Source organism: Cyanistes caeruleus, chromosome 13 (assembly GCF_971803275.1).
Source record: "Cyanistes caeruleus chromosome 13, bCyaCae1.hap1.1, whole genome shotgun sequence".
In the NCBI taxonomy this organism is placed as follows: Eukaryota; Metazoa; Chordata; class Aves; order Passeriformes; family Paridae; genus Cyanistes; species Cyanistes caeruleus.
In genome coordinates, this window is record NC_141713.1 from 18289566 (window position 1) to 18308448 (window position 18883).

At 55.9% G+C, this 18883-nt stretch overlaps 3 protein-coding genes across 10 annotated transcripts in view; 2 read left to right on the forward strand and 1 right to left on the reverse strand.

The window, feature by feature from the left end:
* SIN3A (SIN3 transcription regulator family member A) overlaps nt 1-2004 on the forward strand; it is a 31766-nt gene extending 29762 nt beyond the window's left edge. For all 6 annotated transcript variants that reach the window (XM_086849420.1, XM_023934257.2, XM_086849422.1 and 3 more), the window contains one exon: nt 820-2004. In XM_086849420.1, the coding sequence (XP_086705546.1) occupies nt 820-1050 (231 nt within the window). In that variant the 3' untranslated portion in view covers nt 1051-2004. The remainder of the gene's footprint in view (nt 1-819) is intronic.
* Nucleotides 2005-4301: 2297 nt separating this feature from the next.
* MAN2C1 (mannosidase alpha class 2C member 1) lies at nt 4302-14931 on the forward strand. The gene is made up of 26 exons (XM_086849423.1): nt 4302-4463; nt 4958-5083; nt 5602-5725; nt 5979-6049; nt 6192-6369; nt 6830-7019; nt 7346-7452; nt 7592-7702; nt 8048-8140; nt 8257-8373; nt 8803-8898; nt 9180-9325; nt 9774-9897; nt 10053-10174; nt 10681-10766; nt 11222-11392; nt 11677-11759; nt 11916-12010; nt 12133-12237; nt 12387-12543; nt 12810-12953; nt 13035-13144; nt 13712-13791; nt 13890-14035; nt 14197-14300; nt 14376-14931. Exons 1-26 carry the CDS (start codon nt 4372-4374, stop codon nt 14491-14493), a joined length of 3096 nt encoding a protein of 1031 aa, XP_086705549.1. The 5' UTR covers nt 4302-4371; the 3' UTR covers nt 14494-14931.
* A 236-nt stretch (nt 14932-15167) lies between these two features.
* On the reverse strand, nt 15168-18697 carry NEIL1 (nei like DNA glycosylase 1). Of its 3 annotated transcripts, XR_015275913.1 has the most exons (10): nt 18144-18697; nt 17945-18064; nt 17710-17788; nt 17168-17267; nt 16881-17005; nt 16390-16417; nt 15986-16059; nt 15660-15855; nt 15421-15517; nt 15168-15295 (listed from the first exon to the last, which is right to left on the reverse strand). XR_015275913.1 is itself a non-coding variant. In XM_023934261.2 (9 exons), the coding sequence occupies exons 1-9, from the start codon at nt 18695-18697 to the stop codon at nt 15498-15500; spliced, it is 1296 nt and encodes a 431-aa protein (XP_023790029.2). In that variant the 3' UTR covers nt 15168-15497. The 3 variants fall into 3 exon arrangements, 2 of the variants coding, with proteins under 2 accessions (XP_023790029.2, XP_086705581.1); XM_023934261.2 differs by having other exon boundaries at nt 15168-15517; XM_086849455.1 differs by having other exon boundaries at nt 15168-15517; nt 17692-17788; nt 18144-18634.
* Between the last annotated feature and the right edge of the window lie 186 nt (nt 18698-18883).

Sequence of the window (18883 nt, forward strand, 5' to 3'; positions counted from 1 at the left end):
AGAAGCTACATTGGATTTTGGAAACTAATCTATTGGATTTAGCAGTTAACACCCCAAAGCAGTCAGTCTCTTCTTTGGGAGAAGAACAAACAAATAATAAAATCTGTAAGTTTTAATCTGGAGATTTAAGTATATTGGCTGTTTTCAATTATGACTGTAGCCATGGCTTTGTACCATCTGTCCTGGATTTTACATTCCTTAGGCAGATGCTCTTATTCAAAAAAGTGCACAGTTCTTCCTCTCCTGATGTTTCTGTTAAATCAGAGCTTCCTGAGCCCGTTAGACCTGGCCTTGCTTGGGTCTTAATTTTCTGTAGCAATTGTGTCACCAGTATGTGTGGCACGTGTTGAACTTGCTCTTTCCTGGGACTGTGCCCCTCTCTGGGGGCTGGAGACTGAAACTTGAGACTTCCCAACCCTGAGGGCTGGGAAGGGCAGGACGTGCCTGATTCTGGGTGCTGGCAGAGGAGGCAGCAGCATCTTTTGGGCAATGTAGAAAGGACTCACTCTGAGCTGGGCATGCAACTTTAAGGCTCCCACTGGATATGTTCTGTGTCCCCAGCCCGGGAACTGCTGTGTTAAACAAAGAGCATCAACTTTTTTGTATTTCTGCTCTCATATTGCCACAAATTTTCTCAGAGAGGAGACCTGGGGGACCTCCATCAGAGCTTTTCCCTCTGTCATTAGTCCAGTGTCCGTGTTACGAATTCCCTCTGTGTTCGATCCCCTTGCCTGAGTCAGTGAGTAGCCAAGCTTTGTGTTGTGCTGCAGTTTGGGGGCCAAAGCTGCCTTTTCCTAACACCTCTCCCTGTTTCTGCAGTCCCATGAAAGGGTGAGCAAGCGGCTGCACCAGCGCTTCCAGGCCTGGGTGGACAAATGGACCAAGGAGCACGTGCCCCGCGAAATGGCAGCCGAGACAAACAAGTGGCTGATGGGTGAAGGGCTGGAGGGCTTGGTGCCCTGCACCACCACCTGTGACACAGAGACCCTGCACTTTGTCAGCATCAACAAGTACCGCGTCAAATACGGCACGATATTCAAGACACCCTAGGAGTCCCCCGGGGCGAGGGCAGAGCCCGGGAGATGTGTGTGTGTGCGTGCATCCAGGGAAGGAGGGAGATGCCTTTCTCCCCTCACTGTGTATCTCCGTAACGTGGCCACTTGACTAGTGCGTGGCCGGTACAACCTGTCCCGGCGGGATTCCCTGCGGGGACGCGGATCTCCGCCCGGGGCCGTGGGCTGCCGGCCCTCTTTGGGCAGGAAGGACCCTTCTCTGAACTGAGCCATCCCAGAGAAACACCACGAGCTCGTACACACCAGCAGCGTTGAGGCTTTGACTCCCCAGAGGCCCTGAGCGGCGAGGGAGGGGAACAGGATGCTCTCCACCACCGGACCGCTTGGATGTGTCCCCAAAATCCCCAGGTGCCTGTCACCATTGGATTCTCCTCTCCTTGCGGGCTCCGGTGTGGGGCCGTGGGGCAGCAGACCCCGGCTTCCTCTCGCTCCCTCCCCTCCCTCCCAGGCTGGACTCACCCTGTGCAGATCGGTCTGTCCTTTCTAGTGCCAGTGGAACTGTTTTATTTTTATTTTGGGTTTTTGTTTTTGTTTTTTTGTACCTGCTTGTTTACTAGTCTCTCCTAGTGCCATGCACCAGCTTTTCACACACATGTACGTTCACACACAGCAGAGAACAACACGATTTTAACATGTTCCCCTCCTTTTTTGTAAATAAATGTACAAATTGTCCATTTTTTTCTTTTTTTTTTCTTTTTGTTTTGGTTTTTTTTTTTTTTAATTAAAGGAATTATGCTTGATGTGCTAGCATAACTGTACTAGCTTCTTGTGTACCATAGTACCAGGTGGCTTGAGAATTAGTACCGACAGACAGACCGATGGAGACATTTATTACACTTTTTACCAAAGGGAGTTATCATTGTAGTGCTTTTGTGTGGAAACTTTTTTCTCCTTTTTTTGTAAATAAAAAAAATAATGTCTTTGTTCTTAACCTGGAGGAAGACGCTCGCTCACCCACAGCCGTGTTCCTGGTCTGAAAGGCGCTGTTGCAGCATGCAGGTTTTGGGCTGGGAAAGGGGAGGGAAAAGGGAGGTGAAATCCAACCCCTTTTCTAAGGCTGGCAAGAGGAAACAGCAGAGGCAGCGTGTGCGTTTGGGGGTTTAACAACTGAGGTATAAGTAGCCTGAAAGAGATATAAATACAGAGTATATAATTTTAATTTTTTAAAATTTTGGGCTTTTTTTCCTGGTGGGTAATTTTTATCCACCTTGTCTTCCAGCTCCGAGGATCTTCGCTTTTCAGAAGTGTTGCTGAGCAACTTAGCTGGGGCTGATTGTGCTGATGTATTTTCCCTTTCTTTGTTGGAGGAAACATCGTGGGAAATACCAAGCCAGTATTTGACAGAGCTGTTCTGCGTGTGTGCGTGTGTGCAAGAGAAGGAGGAGGGACTGGGGGGGGGGGGTTTCAATGCGTTTCTCTCCAGAAATCCACATATGGGATATATATTTTTTTAAGTAGAGAAATGTAACGCTGGCAGATATTTAAAACACAGGGAAAGATTTTGATTTTAAAAGTAAAGAAGTCAGCACAGACTCTGTAACCACGCCAGCCACTGTGTCTTCTCAAAAGGAGGTGGCTTTCCTTGCAAAACTCCACGGACACACCTGGCTTGGCTTCCATCGTCCCTGGATGGGGAGCCACGAGCAGGGCTTTGCCACAGCTTCAGCCTCTCCCAGGGACTTACTGTATTTTGAGACAGCAGGTTCACAGAATCATAGAACGGCCTGGGTTGGAAGGAACCTTAAATATCATCTAGTTCCAGGTTCTCTCCTGCCACCACAGCCCCTTCTCTTCTGTGGGGAGCAGGGCTGGAGGATGGAGCTGGAGCGGGGCTGGAAGTCAGCCCCGAGGGGCCACGAGTCATTGGCAGCCAATGCACAGCAGGCAGGTCTGGAACGGAGCCTCCTATGGAGAGAGGGAGAGATGGAAGAGCCCAGCAGGGGATTTTCACACTGCTAGCAATAAATCACTCATCTGTTTCACCTTTGCTGTAGCCAGGCAAGAAGGGGCTCTCATTTGTCCTCTTCCATGCCAAAGGTGTCGTGCACACTCCCCTATTATTTTCCCCCCCCCTTTTTTTATTCTGGTGATGTGGAAGGGAAAATCTTTGGTGATTTAGACTTCTGGCCAGCTTGGAAGTACCAGCTGCTGCTGCTTGGTGGGGTTCCTATCCCAGGAGCCTGTGCCTGCATGTCATTGAGCCAAGGGAGGCTGGTTGGGGGGCCCCAACCGTGGGGAGACCTCTGGTGCTCCAGCTGACATCCCAGCTCTGCTCCCAGCCTGTACAATAGCAGAGATTTGCTTTTTCTCTATTTTTCTTTTTATTTGATCTCGCTTTTTGTATTCTGTACCGTGATCCTCGGCCCACAACCCATGTGATTTCTATACCGATGTTGTAAACTTGACTGTAGCGCAGTATTTCCATTAAAACATCAGGGCTGAGCATCGTGTACAGATTCTTCCTTCCCTCCTGATGATAATGACATTTTGGGGCGATCTGGAGGCAAATCAGGACATGGAGATGAGGGTGCAGGATTGCTTAGGCTGAGGGATAGCGATGAAAGGCTTCTGCCTTCTCCTCACCCAGGGAGCACTCAGGGTGGGTAAGAATCTTCTCCCAGTCTTGACAAGCAAACGCACCCTCCCCAGAAGCAGGAGAGACGCGACTGTGGTCCCAAATAGCTCTCAGCAAGAAACGAGAAAGAAACTTTGTTCCCTCATGAACTCCCTTAGGGTTTCTGTGCAGGCACCTCCAAGCACCCATCACGGAACAAGACCATCATCTCACGTCTTCACCAGGGAGAGCTTGAACATCCACACAAATAACTCTGAGACTCGAGCTCCAACCCTACCAGGGGCACAGCACCGCCGAAACCTGCTACTCACGGAGGCCCGAAAGACTCTCCCACTTGAGCTGGCCTGAATTCCTGCACAGCAGCCTCCTGGTGCGGGATGCGCCGCCGAGTCTGCAAGGACGAGAGCTGGAAGGGAGGAGGGAGATCCCCGGGACCGCCCCGATCGGCAGAGGGGGCCCCGGGCGGGCCCCGGGCGGGCCCCGGGCGGGCCCCGGGCGGGCCCCGGGCGGGCTCCGGGCGGGCCCCGGGCGGGCCCCGGGCGGGCCCCGGGCGGGCTCCGGGCGGGCTCCGGGCGGGCTCCGGGCGGGCTCCGGGCGGGCTCCGGGCGGGCTCCGGGCGGGCTCCGGGCGGGCTCCGGGCGGGCTCCGGGCGGGCTCCGGGCGGGCTCCGGGCGGGCTCCGGGGCTGCGCCTGCGCGGGGCGGGGCGGGGCTCGGCCGGCGCCATGGCCGCGATCAAGCACCGGCGGACGGCCCTGGAGCGAGTGGAGAAGTTCCTCTCCGACACCTACTTCACCGACTGCAACCTGCGGGGCAGGTGGGCTCCGGGCGAGGGGGCTCTCCGGGACACCCCCGCCGTGCTGGGACAAGCTGCGGTGTCTCCCCTCAGGGTGGGGATGCTGCCCCGGGACGCTGCCCCGGGTGTGGGGGAGCTCGGGGGACTCAGGCGGAGGGGAAAAATCTCACACACACACACATAAACACACACACACATAAACACACACACACATCAACACACACACATAAACACACACACACATCAACACACACACATAAACACACACACATAAACACACGCTCTCCTTAGTGGGCATGGAGCGCTGCCTCGGGCCTCCACGACACAGCCCCTCAGCCCCCCCAGGCCTCCCCTGGCCTCTAGGGCCCAGCGAGGCGCTTTGTTACTCAGTGATGTGTTGATGTTATTGAGGGTGTTGGGTGGTGGTAGGGCGATTCAGCCATGCTGTGAAAGCTCTCTGTACCACCTCTGGGCTGATCCACGAGGGACTGATCTTACTCCATCTCCAAGCACAGGCTTTTTGGGGATCGCTGTCCACCCGCATCGCTCTCGTACTTCCAGACTCGGCGGCGCATCCCGTACCAGGAGGCTGCTGTGCAGGAATTCAGGCCAACTCAAGTGGGAGAGTCTTTTGGGCCCACGTGAGTAGCAGGTTTCAGCAGTGCTGTGTCCCTGGTAGGGTTGGAGCTCGTGTCTCAGAGTTATTTGTGTGGGTCAGTCCTCACAAGTTCTCCCTGGTGAAGATGTGAGATGATGATCTTGTTCCGTGATGGGTGCTTGGAGGTGCCTGCCCAGGAATTCTAAGAGAGATTTCATGAGGGAACTGACAAGTTTCTTGCTGAGAGGTCCTTGTGACCATGGTTGTGTCTCTGATGCTTCTGGGGAGGATGTGTTTGCTTATCACGTTTGGGAGAAGATTCTTTTCCCAGCAGTGGTCAGACAAGATGCCACTGACAGTTTCTCTGTGGTTCCAGAAGGGCACAGGTTAAATCAGGTGTGTCTGTGGACAGGCAGCATCCTTATGTGTGAATCCCATCAAACTCATGGGCTGTCCCCACAGTTTGGGGATGATGGTTTTCCACAGAGGGCTCTGAGGAAGCGTGCTTTCCCTCAGGAGAAGGTCACACACAGACTGAGGCTGCTGCTTGCTCTCTTCCAGATGGGAGACGTGCTGGTTTAAGGTGGAGCTGAGCATCCCCCTGGCGTGGGCAGGGCAGGAAGTGCACTTTGTCTGGGAGAGCGATGGGGAGGGCATGGTGTGGAGAGATGCCCAGCCTGTGCAGGTATGGAGACACAGATCAGGGCTGTGCCAGGTGCCCTGCTGTGTGCAGAGTGGTGACCTTTGGCACTCCTGCCATGTTCTGTGCACGGGTCACAGTGCTGCTGGGGCAGCAACAGCTTCTGTTCCTGCTCTTGTGCCAACAATTATCCCACAGCATGTGGGATAGCCTCTCTGTCCAGCTGGACTTTGGGGTATCTCATCGTGCCCATCCAACCTCTGCTGACACGTGCTGAATGTGCCACCTTCCTGTGCAGGGACTGACTAAGGAAGGTGAGAAGACCAGCTACATCCTGACAAGAAGCCTGAAAGAGTCAGAGCCCCACAGGTGGGTGGTCAGCCGAGCCAGAGCCCCCCTCTGCTGGGGCAGCTTGGTGTTGTTGGAAGCCAAGAGGCCAAGGACAGCACATCCTTGTCTGTGTCCTGGTGCTTGTGACCTGCTCCCTGATGGTTCCCTCTTGTCCCCACAGCCTGACTCTGTACGTGGAGCTGGCCTGCAATGGGCTTTTTGGAGCTGGCAAAGGCAGCATGATCGCCCCTCCAGACCCAGACAGGAGGGTTACCCTGAGCAAAGCTGAACTTGTTGTCTTCAACAGAGATGTCTATGAACTGCTGGTGGATCTGGAAATCCTGCTGGACATGGCTCAGGTCTGGGAGCTCCTCTTCCCTTCCTTCACCTTTTCCTCAACTGAATCTCCTCATCCTGCTGTTCAATCACCTGACACCTTGGGGGAGAAAATGTTTTCTGCTTCTGCTTTAGCACAGTTGTCTGGGCTTGATGACCTTTGTGGGTCCCTTCCAACTCAGGATATTCTAGAGCAGGAGAAAACTGAACTGAGTGAAGCCACAGGTGTTTTTTTCTTCCACTTTCTGCTCCAAAGCAGGATGTGTTAACCATGATCCCCTGGAATGGGCATATGTGGAATCTGGATCTGGAAGGCGTGTAAGAAAAAGCATAAGGCTGTGCTTGTGAAGCAGAGACACGGTGTGTACCTGTTATGAGTGCCTGAGATAGATGTTGAAAGGAGGTAGCAAGTTCTCCTGGAGGCAGGTGACATCTGAGCTGATACAGTGGCCAGAGACATACTTTTATCCCTCTCAACCCCAGCTCCTCGGGGAGGAAAACCAGAGGAGTTTCCAGGCACTGTACACTGCCAACCAGATGGTCAACGTGTGTGATGTTACGGACCTCTCCACCCTTCCTGCTGCACGTGACCTGGCTGCAGCCATCTTCAGCCAGAGGAACGGCGAGAGCCAGCACACCATCCATGCCGTGGGACACTGCCACATCGACTCTGGTGAGAGCAGCACAGCTCTCCCTCTCCTCTCACTTGGAGGCCAGGGTGTGCTGGGCTCTAGGCACAGGATACCACACCTTGAGAGAAGGGAATGGGACCTCTGTGATGCCACATAACTGGTTTGTCACTGGGGCAGTGTGGGGAATGTGGGTCTGGCCCTTTGGAACACTGATAGGACTGGGGATGAGGGATGAATTACAGTCTGCTGTCCTGTTGGGCTTCACCCCTTGATTTTCCATCTCGGGAGGGGTTTCAGAGAGGTTCCAGCTCCATGAGGAGCTTTGTGTTAGGTAATAACTGTGGTGGGGCTGTGCCTGTCCCTGCAGCCTGGCTGTGGCCGTATGAGGAGACCATCCGTAAGTGTGCCCGGAGCTGGGTCACCGTGCTCCATCTGATGGAGCACAACCCAGAGCTCACCTTCGCCTGCTCCCAGGTGAGTGACCTCCCTCTGGACACCTCTGCTCGTGGTGTGTTGCTTCTCCAGCAAAAGGAGATGGGGGGATGTAACCAACCAGAAGTGTTGCAGAAGGAAGGGAGGGGGTGAGCTGGGGCTGATCCGTGTGCTCTGGCAGGCGCAGCAGTTTGAGTGGGTGAGGAGCTGCTACCCTGGGCTCTATGCACGCATCCAGGACTTTGTGGCCAAGGGACAGTTCATTCCTGTTGGAGGCACCTGGGTGGAAATGGTGAGTAGCATGAGCCTGGCTTGCCACATCCTCCTTGTGCATTCCTCTGGGACCAGGCCTGACACTGCAGGGGAGAGCAGAGCCTTTGCTGAGCCTGTCTGGTTGGCCATGGTCTCCAGGCTTAGGAACAGCAGCTGTCTGAAGTGTCCAGCCTAGCAAAAATACAATCCTCCCAGATCATTCCCTGAGAAAGGAGCTTTGGACTCCCTCGTGTGTTCCTCCTTTTTCCCTCTGCTGAGCCCTGTTGAGGTTCTCCCCACGATCTGCCAGGTCGGGGGGGGTCTTACAAGATCTCTCCTTCCCTGGTGCCTGGCTTTCCTCATGGATCCCCGTGCTTCCCCCCAGGATGGGAACCTGCCCAGCGGGGAGTCCATGGTGCGGCAGTTTCTCCAGGGACAGAGGTTCTTCCAGGAGCAGTTTGGTCGGATCTGCTCGGAGGTGCTTGCTCTTTTCCATCTCCCCTTCCTTGCCCTCCATCTCCTTGTGCCCATTGCTCTTTGTGAGGCTGGGCTGACCTGTGTGTGTCCCTCTGCTCCTGTCATCTGTGCTCCCAGTTCTGGCTGCCGGACACGTTTGGGTACTCGGCCCAGCTGCCCCAGCTGATGCGTGGCTGTGGGATCCAGCGCTTCCTCACACAGAAGCTCAGCTGGAACCTGGTGAACTCCTTCCCAGTGAGCTATGCTTGCCTTCTCCCCGGGGGATGGATGGGTGGGTGCTGGAGTCTTCTGCAGGGCTAGACCTGTTGGTTCCACAGGTCGTCAGCTAAGACAGGCTCTGCTTCCACAAGCCACTAGATTTTGGTGGTAGTGCTGTCCTGTCAGGCTTCAGGAGTGAGGAAGGACATGATCAGAGATCCCAGCCAGGGCCCTGGCCTAGATACTCCTTCTGCTTCCAGATGGGAAGCTGTGACTTGTATGCAGGTCCAACAGATAGCAAATCCAGCCCCTGTCCTTGTGGCATTCCCTGTTCTTGTCCCCTCTTTGAACTGATCCAGCAGGGCATCCTGCACCTCCCTGCAGAGAAAGTGAAGGCCCCGTTTGAATCCTGAAGAGGCTCTGAAATGCCCTTGTGCACCACATTTTCCTTTCTCTCCCCTCCAGCATCACACCTTTTTCTGGGAAGGCATTGACGGTTCCCAAGTCCTGACCCATTTCCCCCCTGGTGATTCCTATGGGATGCATGGGCGAGTGGAAGAGGTGAGTGAGGTTGCCTGACCTGCATGGGAAGGACAGTGCCAGCCCCTTGAGGCCAGATGTGAGGCTCCTGGGAGAGGGCACTGCCTGGGCAGGGAGTGGGATGTCTTGGACAAAGGATCTTGGGGCGCCTGACTCCAGGATGTTCCTGTGCCTGATTTGGGCACTTTGGGCCAGGGAAGAGGAGCAAGACTGGGCTTTGCACTCTAAAGACTGACCTGGCTTTCTTGTATGGAGCTGGGGCTGGGTGCCAGGGGATTGCAGCTGCCAAAAAATCCCTTCAGATGCTGAAAACAGTGAAGAACAACAAGGACAAAGGCCGTGTGAACCACAGCGCATTCCTCTTCGGCTTTGGGGATGGAGGAGGGGGACCCACGCAGAAGATGCTGGATAGGATGAAAAGAATGAGTGACACAGATGGGCTGCCCAGGTGAGAGGAGAGCTCCCATCCTCTCTCCTGGCAGGGGCATTTGCTTTGAGCCAGGCCCAGCCTTTGGCAGTGCCAAAAGAAAGGGAGAAGGACAGGGAGATGGGCAGGTACCAGGGATGGATTTCATGGGGATGGAATCTCTCCATCACCAAGAGCTGTAAGAACAGGTCCACAGGGCATCCATGGACTGCTTGTGACCCCTCAGGAGAGCCGTGGGGAGAATGGGCAGCACAGCAGCTGTGCCTGGCAGCCGCCACCTGCCTGGGGACTGTCCACAGGAGAGGGATGGGGTCACAGAGGAGCAGGAGAGGGGTGGGAGAAGGGTGAGGGGATTACTCTGCATGGTTGTGTTGCAGTTTCCTGAGGCCTGTCACCTTTCCAGCTGGGTGCACCATTAGCCATGTCACAGGCTTCTCCCTTTCACACTGCCTGTGTGCCTGTCCCACAGAGTGCAGATCTCTACTCCCAACCAGCTCTTTTCTGTCTTGGAGAAGGAGTCATCCCAGCTGTGCACCTGGGTGGGAGAGCTCTTCCTCGAGCTGCACAATGGCACCTACACCACCCAGGCCCAGGTGAGGATCCCACTCCCAGGCAAGGGGGCCATGCCAAGCCCTGACATCTGCAAGCACCCAACCCTCCTGCACTGGAGCTGGGATTCTGGTGGGAGAGATCCACCCCCAGCTATCCATTTCCTGAGCATCTTCCTTCTGTCCTTAATTGGCACCAGATAAAGAAGGGCAATCGGGAATGTGAGCGGATTCTCCATGACGTGGAAGTGCTCAGCAGCCTGGCTGTGGCTCAGGATAGAGCATTCCAGTACCCTGCCAGCCAGCTCCAGCGGCTCTGGAGGTGAGGGAGGGAGTGCACTGGTGGTACTGGGGGAGAGTTCAGTGCTGCAGCACCGTGTGTACACAGCCCCTGCCATAAACTGAGCAGGAATCTACCTGCAAAGAATTTGCTGCTTTGCTTGATTCTCCTGCTGAAAGAGAACTCCAAACCCTCTCTGCTCTGCTGTCTGGAAGCTTCATTTCCTACCAAAGCTTATTCCTGCCCAGTTTTGGCTTGTTTGAGCTTGTGCAACAACATATCTCGTAGCCCTGAGGGGTACAAACAAATAACTCTTACTGCCCGTGGTTGTGGTTTACTGAGACGACAGCTGGCAAGCCCTGACATAAAGGGGTTTAAAGGATGCTGTGGAAAAAATCCTGTTCTCTCGAGTGTTGGGAATAAGAACAGTTATGAAGTTTGTCTCTCTTGCAAACAGAGCTTTTGTTTGAGACAAGAGCTTGTTCTAAGCCAGCGCAAATCTGGTGCTCTCCGCCACTTTCTTCCCTGATTTCTGCTCTCTGTTTTAGGTTATTGCTGCTCAACCAGTTCCACGATGTCCTGCCAGGCAGCTGTATCCAGCTGGTGGTTGAGGATGCCCTGCAATACTACACAGGTGAGCAGGGAGTTTGGCTAGGAGGGCACTCACCTGTGGGAGCAGGTCTTGCCTGGTGGGGCTGCGGAGGTTCCAACCCTGGACAGCCTCGGCAGGCAGGTCTGAAACAGCGTAAAATTAGCAGGGGAGCCAAGGGATTGAGAACCATCCCAATTTATTGACTTTTCTGCTTGCTGCTGGCATGCCAGAGATTCTCACCAAGGTTTGTTTCTGCCTGCCCAGGGGTGTTTGCAGGAGCTTAGTTAACCAGAATTTTCCAGCTGAGCTGGCACAACTCATTGTAATCTTGTAATAACAAAGTTCGTAATAATTATACACTTGAATTACTTACTAATAGATAATAATAATTAATGATAATTAGCAATTGTAGCTTGGAAGGAGATAAAGTGTGTGTACATTGCACAGGGAGTGCCAGAAGCTCTCTCAGCTCCAACTCAGGCCCTTTTGCTGCCCAGAGATCCGCAGGGCTGGTGCTCAGCTGCAGGAGGAAGCTGTGCAATCCCTGTGCAGGGATCTGCTGCAGCCCGAGGCGAGGAGCACCCCGAGCACCCTCGTGTTGAACACCTTGTCCTGGGAACGCACCGAGGTCATCTCCAGGCCTGGGCCAGATGGAACAGAGACTTTGGGTATGCTTGACCTGGGAGTAATTCTTCTATCAGAGTTCCTTACAGGGGCAGAGATAGCTAACAGGGAAATACTCTGCCTCTCCCTGTCCTGGGGAGGGTTTTATGGACTGTTCAATTTGTTCTTTGGATAACTTGGGAGGGGATAAAATCCCCTGAAGCACGCATGAGGACGAGGAGGGTATGGAAGGAGGCGGTAGATCTGACATGAGAGCAGCAGGGCAGCAGTTGTGTGACTTAGGATTCAGTCTGGGGTGAGTGTTGGAGCAGAACCTCTTTGCTTTCAGCTCTGGTGACAGTCCCCAGCATGGGCTATGCTCTAGTGCAGGAGCCATTTGTGCCTCCTCAGCCTGTGGCAGTGAGGAAACAGGTAAGCACAAGGCAGATTTCCTCAGGTCTGTGTTCCTGGCATCAGAGGTTGTTTGAGGAGAAATCTAAGGAATCCACATTAAATTAAATTTGCAATGGAGGCAGTCAGCTCCCGCAGGTGTGGGTCTGTGACACCTGTTTCTGGCCTGTTCCCAAGGAGGATGGCTCCATCACCATGGAGAATGGGGTGATTGCTGTCTGCCTGGACACAATGGGGCACCTGACCTCGCTCCAGCTGCTGGACTCTGGGAGGTTTGTGTCACCCAGCTCCTGGCCCTGAGCTCCTCAAATCTCACCCAGGACTTCTCACTGTGCACCTTTCTCCACTGCCAGTCCTTCTGATGCTGCTGTGCCCCTGTTCCGCTTTCTTTCAGAGAGTCAGTCCCAGATGGCTGCTATGCCAACCAGTTTGCACTCTTTGATGATGTTCCCCTCTACTGGGATGCCTGGGATGTGATGGATTATCACTTGGAAACCAGGTAGAGGAGCAGTGCTTTGGATTCTTGCCTCCCTGTCAGTCCTAGCTGTAAGAGAGCATTCACTCTGGAGAAGTGAATGCCTGGTGTGTGGGTGGCTGCACTGGGATTTGGGAACCTGAGACTATCTCTGCCTTGATTCCATTCTGTAGGAAGCCAGTGACAACGCTGCTGAAGCCTCTGGAAATCACTCTGGCTGGGGGCCTGCGGGGAAGTGTGAGGTTCTCCCTGCAGGTGGGGAAAAGCAGCACCTTAAGCCAGGAGATCATCCTGGATGCCGCGTGCCCGTACCTCCGCTTCCTGACCCAGGTTTGGCCCTTGGCTGCTGTGTGCTGCTAACATCCTACACAGCTGGGAGCTGGGGAGATGAACCTTGTGCCTCAATTTCTGCTCTGCAGAAAGCAGCCCAAGGCTGGGGGTCCTGAGGGACGAGGGTGGAAGAGGGACACACCAGTTCAGCTGTGTTGAGACTCTGGTGTGTTTTTGTTGTAGCTGGCATGGACTGGCTGCTGCACACCGGGACAGTCTCTGCCTGTCAGTCCCCCATGGTGACATCCTTCTGCTGCCACATTTAGGTTGAGTGGAAGGAGGCTCACAAGTTCCTGAAGGTGGAGTTCCCTGTGCAGGTCCGGAGCACAAATGCCACCTACGAGATCCAGTTCGGACACCTGCAGCGGCCGACACACTGGAACACGTCCTGGGACTGGGCTCGGTTCGAGGTGAGGAGGGAGCTGCTCTGGTCCCAGGGCTGAGCTGCTCCTGTTCCGTGAGCTGAGCACATCCCTTGGTACCTGCTGCAGGTGTGGGCTCACAAGTGGCTGGATCTCTCTGAGCATGGCTTCGGGGTAGCTCTGCTGAACGACTGCAAATACGGAGCGTCAGCCCACAGGAACGTCCTCAGCCTCTCCCTGTGAGTTAGGCATGGGTGAGGGGGGAGCTGCTGTGGGTATTCTGCCTTCTGAGGCATCTCTTGGAAGTAAAGGCAGCACCTGCTCCTTAATGTCCTAAGTTATAACAAGGAAATAGTCTGGTGGGTGGCTGTTTTCTGAGAATTTGGTTGCATTACATTTAGTTAGAACTAATTCCTGTGAACTGTGCTCAAAGATAATTCAGGAGAGATCGGCTTCATATTTGTAGCAGGTAGCTTTTCTGTTGCTAACTGAAACATACCCCAGGAAGGGAGGCTTAAGGAGAGGGAAGGAACAGGAGTGTTAATGTTACAGGTGCATAAAAAGCTAAAGGAAACTGTGTGTTTCAGTTTGACGCCATCAGCCACAATTTTCACAGGATGACACCCCAGTTTTTTAGCTTCTGGAACTGTACAGGGTCTGTTTGCTGTTGGGTGTCTGCTTCCACTTCAGGGGCCAGCCTTGAGGTAGCAAGGGAAGCAGGTGTCTTGTCACAGTGCCCTGGCTCTGCTCTGGGTGACAGTGGATGCTGCCAAGGCACCGCTCTCACTAACCTCACGTTGCCCTAGGCTGAGAGCACCCAAGTCCCCCGATTCCACGGCAGACATTGGGCACCACCAGTTCACCTATGCTGTGATGCCTCACCAGGGTGAGTGACAAGCAGAGCTGGGTGGGAGCTGCTCCAGTGAGCCTTGGGGTGAGTGTGCACATACAGAGGCTGACTAGAAAGAGGTTCTTATGCTGCAGGTTCCTTCCAGGAGGCCGGTGTGATTCAGCAAGCCTACAACTTGAATTTCCCCCTGCACATGGTCCCAGCCAGCTGTGCCCAGTGCTCACCCTGGAGTGCCTTTTCTGTCAGCTCACCTGCTGTCGTGCTGGAGACGGTCAAGCAGGCAGGTGCTGGGGTAGAGGAGGGGAGGGCAGAGGGGCTGAGGTGCTGTTGTTGAGCAGGGCTTGCTCTTTCACCCACACCCCGTGGCAGTCACGTTTTCTGGGCACAGCAGCTCTTGTTGAAGAGGCTGTGCCTGTCTCATCTGTCTGAACTCCCCCAAAGGCCGAGGACAGACCTGAGGCTCTGCTGGTTCGGCTCTACGAGGCCCATGGCAGCACAGTCACCGCCTGGCTCCAAACCTCCCTCCCCGTTAAGGAGGCGATGCTGTGAGTGCATGCAGAAGGGCTGGGGGTGCGTGGGGATGGAGATCAGTCCCTTCAGCCTTGTGCTTTGCCTCCCAGCTGTGACCTCCTGGAGCGTCCGCTCGCCCAGGGCCACCTGCCGCTGGAGCAGCGGGGCCTGAGGCTTTCCTTCACACCCTTCCTCGTGCTCTCCGTCCTCCTGCTCTGGAGCCCCTGACACCAAACATTGCCCCTTGCTGATGCTGCAGCACCCGGAGCAGCAGCGTGAGCTCAAATCAGACTGAGCTGTTCTCCATCCCAAGAGCTGTGCAAGGCAGCAGTTCTAGAGAACAGCAGGGTGCCCCTGTGCACCCACCTGCAGCGCTTGAACAACCTCGCTCCTCAGGGAAGGACAGCTGCCCACAGCCTGGCCAGGGTTGGTGGGCTGGAGTGAGTTCTGAGCTCATTGGTGGCCCTGCAGGGGCTCTGCTCCAGCTGTAGAGGTTTGGGGAGCAGCAGCTTCCACAGTGACACCTATGTCTCAACCTTCATCTTGTCTATCAGTGAGTGGAAAAACACACTCCACTCCTCCCTTCTCCCCTGCCTGCCCCTTGCACTGCCCTTGAAGAAGAGGAAACACAAAAAAAAAAAAAAAATCAAGAGAATTAGATAAAAACAAGCTCCAGCCTGTTTTCTTAACTTGTTTCCAGGTAACTGCACTGACCTGCCTCTGCCCAGAGGCTTTGGTGGAGTTGCTCCTTTAGTGTCCACCTGAGCAGGGTCTCGCTCCTGGCACTGAACTTACCTTTATTTTGGGGGGGTGAGGTGGAGGGGAAGTCTGCTCCAGCCCCTGTGAAGAAGCAGCTGGGCACAGAGGGATTTATCCTCCGCATGAAAAGGCATGCACACTGATTTCTACACAAAGTACTTTATTAGTCAGCTAAAAACAGTGATGAGAGCAGCAGCAGAAGGGAAGAGGGAGAGAGAAAAGTCAGAGTCCAGCACAACACATGGTCCTGGCCCTTTTTCTCTTCAAATGCCTGTGGACAGCAGGAAAAAGCCCCATCACCACACTCAGCTTCTCCCTGCCACACTGGCAGGATGCAACAGCAGCAAGTAAGTGTGAGCACAGGTACAGAGTAGCTCCATTTTCACTAGCACTAACCCTGCTCTGTGGCCAGGCCCTGCCTGAGCTCCACTTGGCCCCTTAAATGCCCCTCAGGACATGGCAGCAGGTGACACTCACACAGCAGGGGCTGTACCTGGAGAAAGAACAGGGAAATGAGGAGTCAGAGGGCAAGGGAGAATCTGGTTCTGCCCCATGGGCTCCCCTCTTGCCTTCTGGCACCCCTCAGTCCCCTTGCCACAAGGCAGCTGTCCCACAGCCCCCTCATGCACTGTCACCTTTGCCCCTGCGAGCAGATATCCTGCAGCTTCTTCTGACACACACAGGCACCTCAGGCAAGGCTGGAGCAGCAGTCGCTTTCCTCCTCCTGCGAGCACATCCCTTCCTTGGCCCATCAGCCTTCTCTTCCTTCTCCTCCGACTTTGGGGGGTTCACTGTGGCCCTGTGGCGCTGTTTCGAGGCACGTGGGGTGACCTGGGTGGGCGTCAGAGCTGGAGCTTACCAAGATGAGGAACTCCATGCAGGATCATCAGCATGAAGTCATGAGCAGCCCGAGCAAGGCACGGGCACAAGGACAGCCAGACACAGCCACAAAGCTGCTCACCTTGGGGCTTGGTGCCTCGGGGTCTGCCTTCAGCTGAAGGCTCTTCTCACCGGGCGTCTTGCGGGGTCTCTGCCCTGCATGAGAGGATGTGCCCAAGTGAGGTGGGGTGAGGAGAGGATGAGGCAGAACCTGCACCCCACGGGACAGCCCACAGCACAGTCACAGGGATGCTGTTCAGAGTGAGGAACTACAAGATGAAAAATCATCCAACAGCTGCACCCAGGCAGGTTTGGATGCTGGTAGGAAGCCTTGGGGACAAATGGCTTCTGTCCCTTGGTGCCAACAAGTGTCACAGGCCTGTCTGCACCCCAGAGAGAATGGCTTTGCTCCTGCCTGTGCCCTTGTGCTGTTCCAACCCTCCCGGAGCAAGAGTGGGTCCCACAGGAAGGGGAGAGGAAACTCACCTTTGGGAGCCATGGGGCCAGGCTCTCCCTGTAAGGAAGGGACAGAGCATTGACTGGGGTACAGTCACTCTGCAGGCAGCAGCAGCAGAATCCCTGCCCTTCTCCATCCTGCAGCCACTGCAGTGATGGGGAAACAGCCACATTTCCCTGGGAAGGCAGGGGAGTTGGGCTTGCTCTGCCTGCCCTGTCCCTTGGGGACTCTTGCCATCAATCCCTGTACGTGCAAGGCCCCAAGCACAGGGTCCAGGAGGGAAGATCAGGGCTGTCAGACCACCCAAACCCTCCCATTCCCTCCATCTGCTCCATATTGCTCACAGCTGACTGCCCACCACACAGGAGGTCCTTGTCACCTCCATGCCCAGCACGTGGATGGAGAAGGAGACCCTCAGCCACAGTAATGGGAGTCTCAGCGAGCAGAAAACAGGCCAGTGTCCTCTTGGAGGAGTGGTTTGGGGGCTCCCCAGCTCTAGGCAGCAGGCCCAGGCTCCTACCTGGAACCATATGGTCCTGCCATTGTGGTCACGCAGGGAGCTCATGCCAGGCACCAAGTAACACTGCAGCCAGTTCTTGAAGGCAGCATAATTATCTGAGTGCTCGGGGTCAAGGAGCTGCTTCTCTGGGAAGGGAGACAGGGGAAGGACAGAATCAGACCAGAAGCTGTGACCACCGTGTCAGGGTGGCCCCCCAAACCTCCTGATGCTGAGAACTCAAAGCCCCGGCCTCCCTGCCATGTCCCATGTCCCTGCCCCATCCCCAGCTGCCTGTCCTGTCCCCTCACCTGCCATGATCACCTCCAGGGGCACGGTGTGGCACAGCTCCAGGAGATCTGGGTTCTCTTGCCTCAGCTTCACCTTCTTGCTCAGTGTCAGGGAAGGATCCTGCAGGCATGGAGAAGGACAGAGAAGTCACCTGCCTCTGCTTCCTCAGCTTCTCTCCTCCCATCTTCTTCCCCATCTCTTGCCCTCCAGAGGATGAACTGCCACACACGATAGCCCAGAGCTCACCACACACTTGGCTTCCAACTTAGCTACAGAGACATGAAAGAGGGCTAACACACAAAAACACCAGCAGCAGGTCGTGTAGTTTGTCTTCAGGCTTAAAATAGCTATTTCCTCTCCCCTGAGGCCACGAGATCATCCTTGGGCTTTACTGCAGCCTTCCCCTTGGAGACTTTAAGCTTGTGAGGTGTTTCCATCACCTCTTCCTCCTCAAGACTGGCAGAGCTCATTCTGAAGGGCCACAGGCAACCAGACCCCTGCTTCCAGCATGGAAACCTGCTGCTTCCTGAGCTTGTGAAAGCACCTGGTATTCCTTCCCCACCTTCTTCCTCCTCTCCTGCTTCTGCTCCTTCAAGGCCTCCAGCACAGTCCGAGCTTTTTCAAAGGGAGGGATCTTCAACCTGAGAGAGTTACACACAAGCTTGAGGCCTCGCTTCTGGCACTTCCAGTTCCAAGTGAGGAGGCACAGCCGGCTTAGCCAAGGAGCTGCCAAGCTCCAGCAAACTCTTAGAAATTAAACCTCTGTGGCAGGTCAGCGGAGGCTCTGCACAATTTACCTGTACAGGATCTCGGCTCGAAGGTAATTCCCAATTCCATTGAAATACTTCTGGTTCAAGAGGACCTCACAGATGGGCTTGTCAAAGGCCCTATCATCCAGGTTCTTCAGCACGTTCTCCCTGCAAGAGAGGCCATCGAGAAGAGTCACCCGGACATGTCTGTGCAGGAAAAGCAGCCAAAGCCAAGCAGAGGGCTCACCTGAAAGCCTGGTACTCGGAGACCACGCAGGGCCCGCGTTCCGGCTGCCAGGCGTCCCCCAGGCGCCACGACCCGAAGCGCCGGGGGTCGACGAAGCAGAGGGCGCGGGGGGGGCTCTCCCGGGTGAGGAAGCGCAGGTGGGCATGGCGCGGCAGCTCGGCGGCGGGGCACAGCCGGAACGACCCCGACATGCCGAAGCGGAACACCAGGTCCTGCGCTGGGGGCCCGGCGGCGGGCTCCAGCGCGCTCAGCGTCAGCCGCAGCTCCTTGCCCCGGGCGATGGCCGAGATGCTGTAGGCCTCGCTGCGGAAGGGCACCTCCGGGCCGCGGCCCACCGCCGAGCGCTCCACGCCGCCCGCGAACACCAGCGCTCCGCACGCCCCGTTGATGAAGCGCCCGGCCAGGTGCAGCTCCGGGCACTCGGGCATGGTCGCGCCCTCACAGCGCAGCCCGAACCTGCCGCCACCGCCGGCAGCCGCGGCCCGCCCCCATTGGCCGCGCGGCGGGCGGCGCGCGCCCCCATTGGCCGCGCGGCGGGCGGCGCGCGCCCCCATTGGCCGCGCGGCGGGCGGCGCGCGCCCCCATTGGCCGCGCGGCGGGCGGCGCGCGCCCCCATTGGCCGCGCGGCGGGCGGCGCGCGCCCCCATTGGCCGAGCGGCGGGCGGCGCGCGCCCCCATTGGCCGAGCGGCGGGCGGCGCGCGCCCCCATTGGCCGCGCGGCGGGCGGCGCGCGCCCCCAT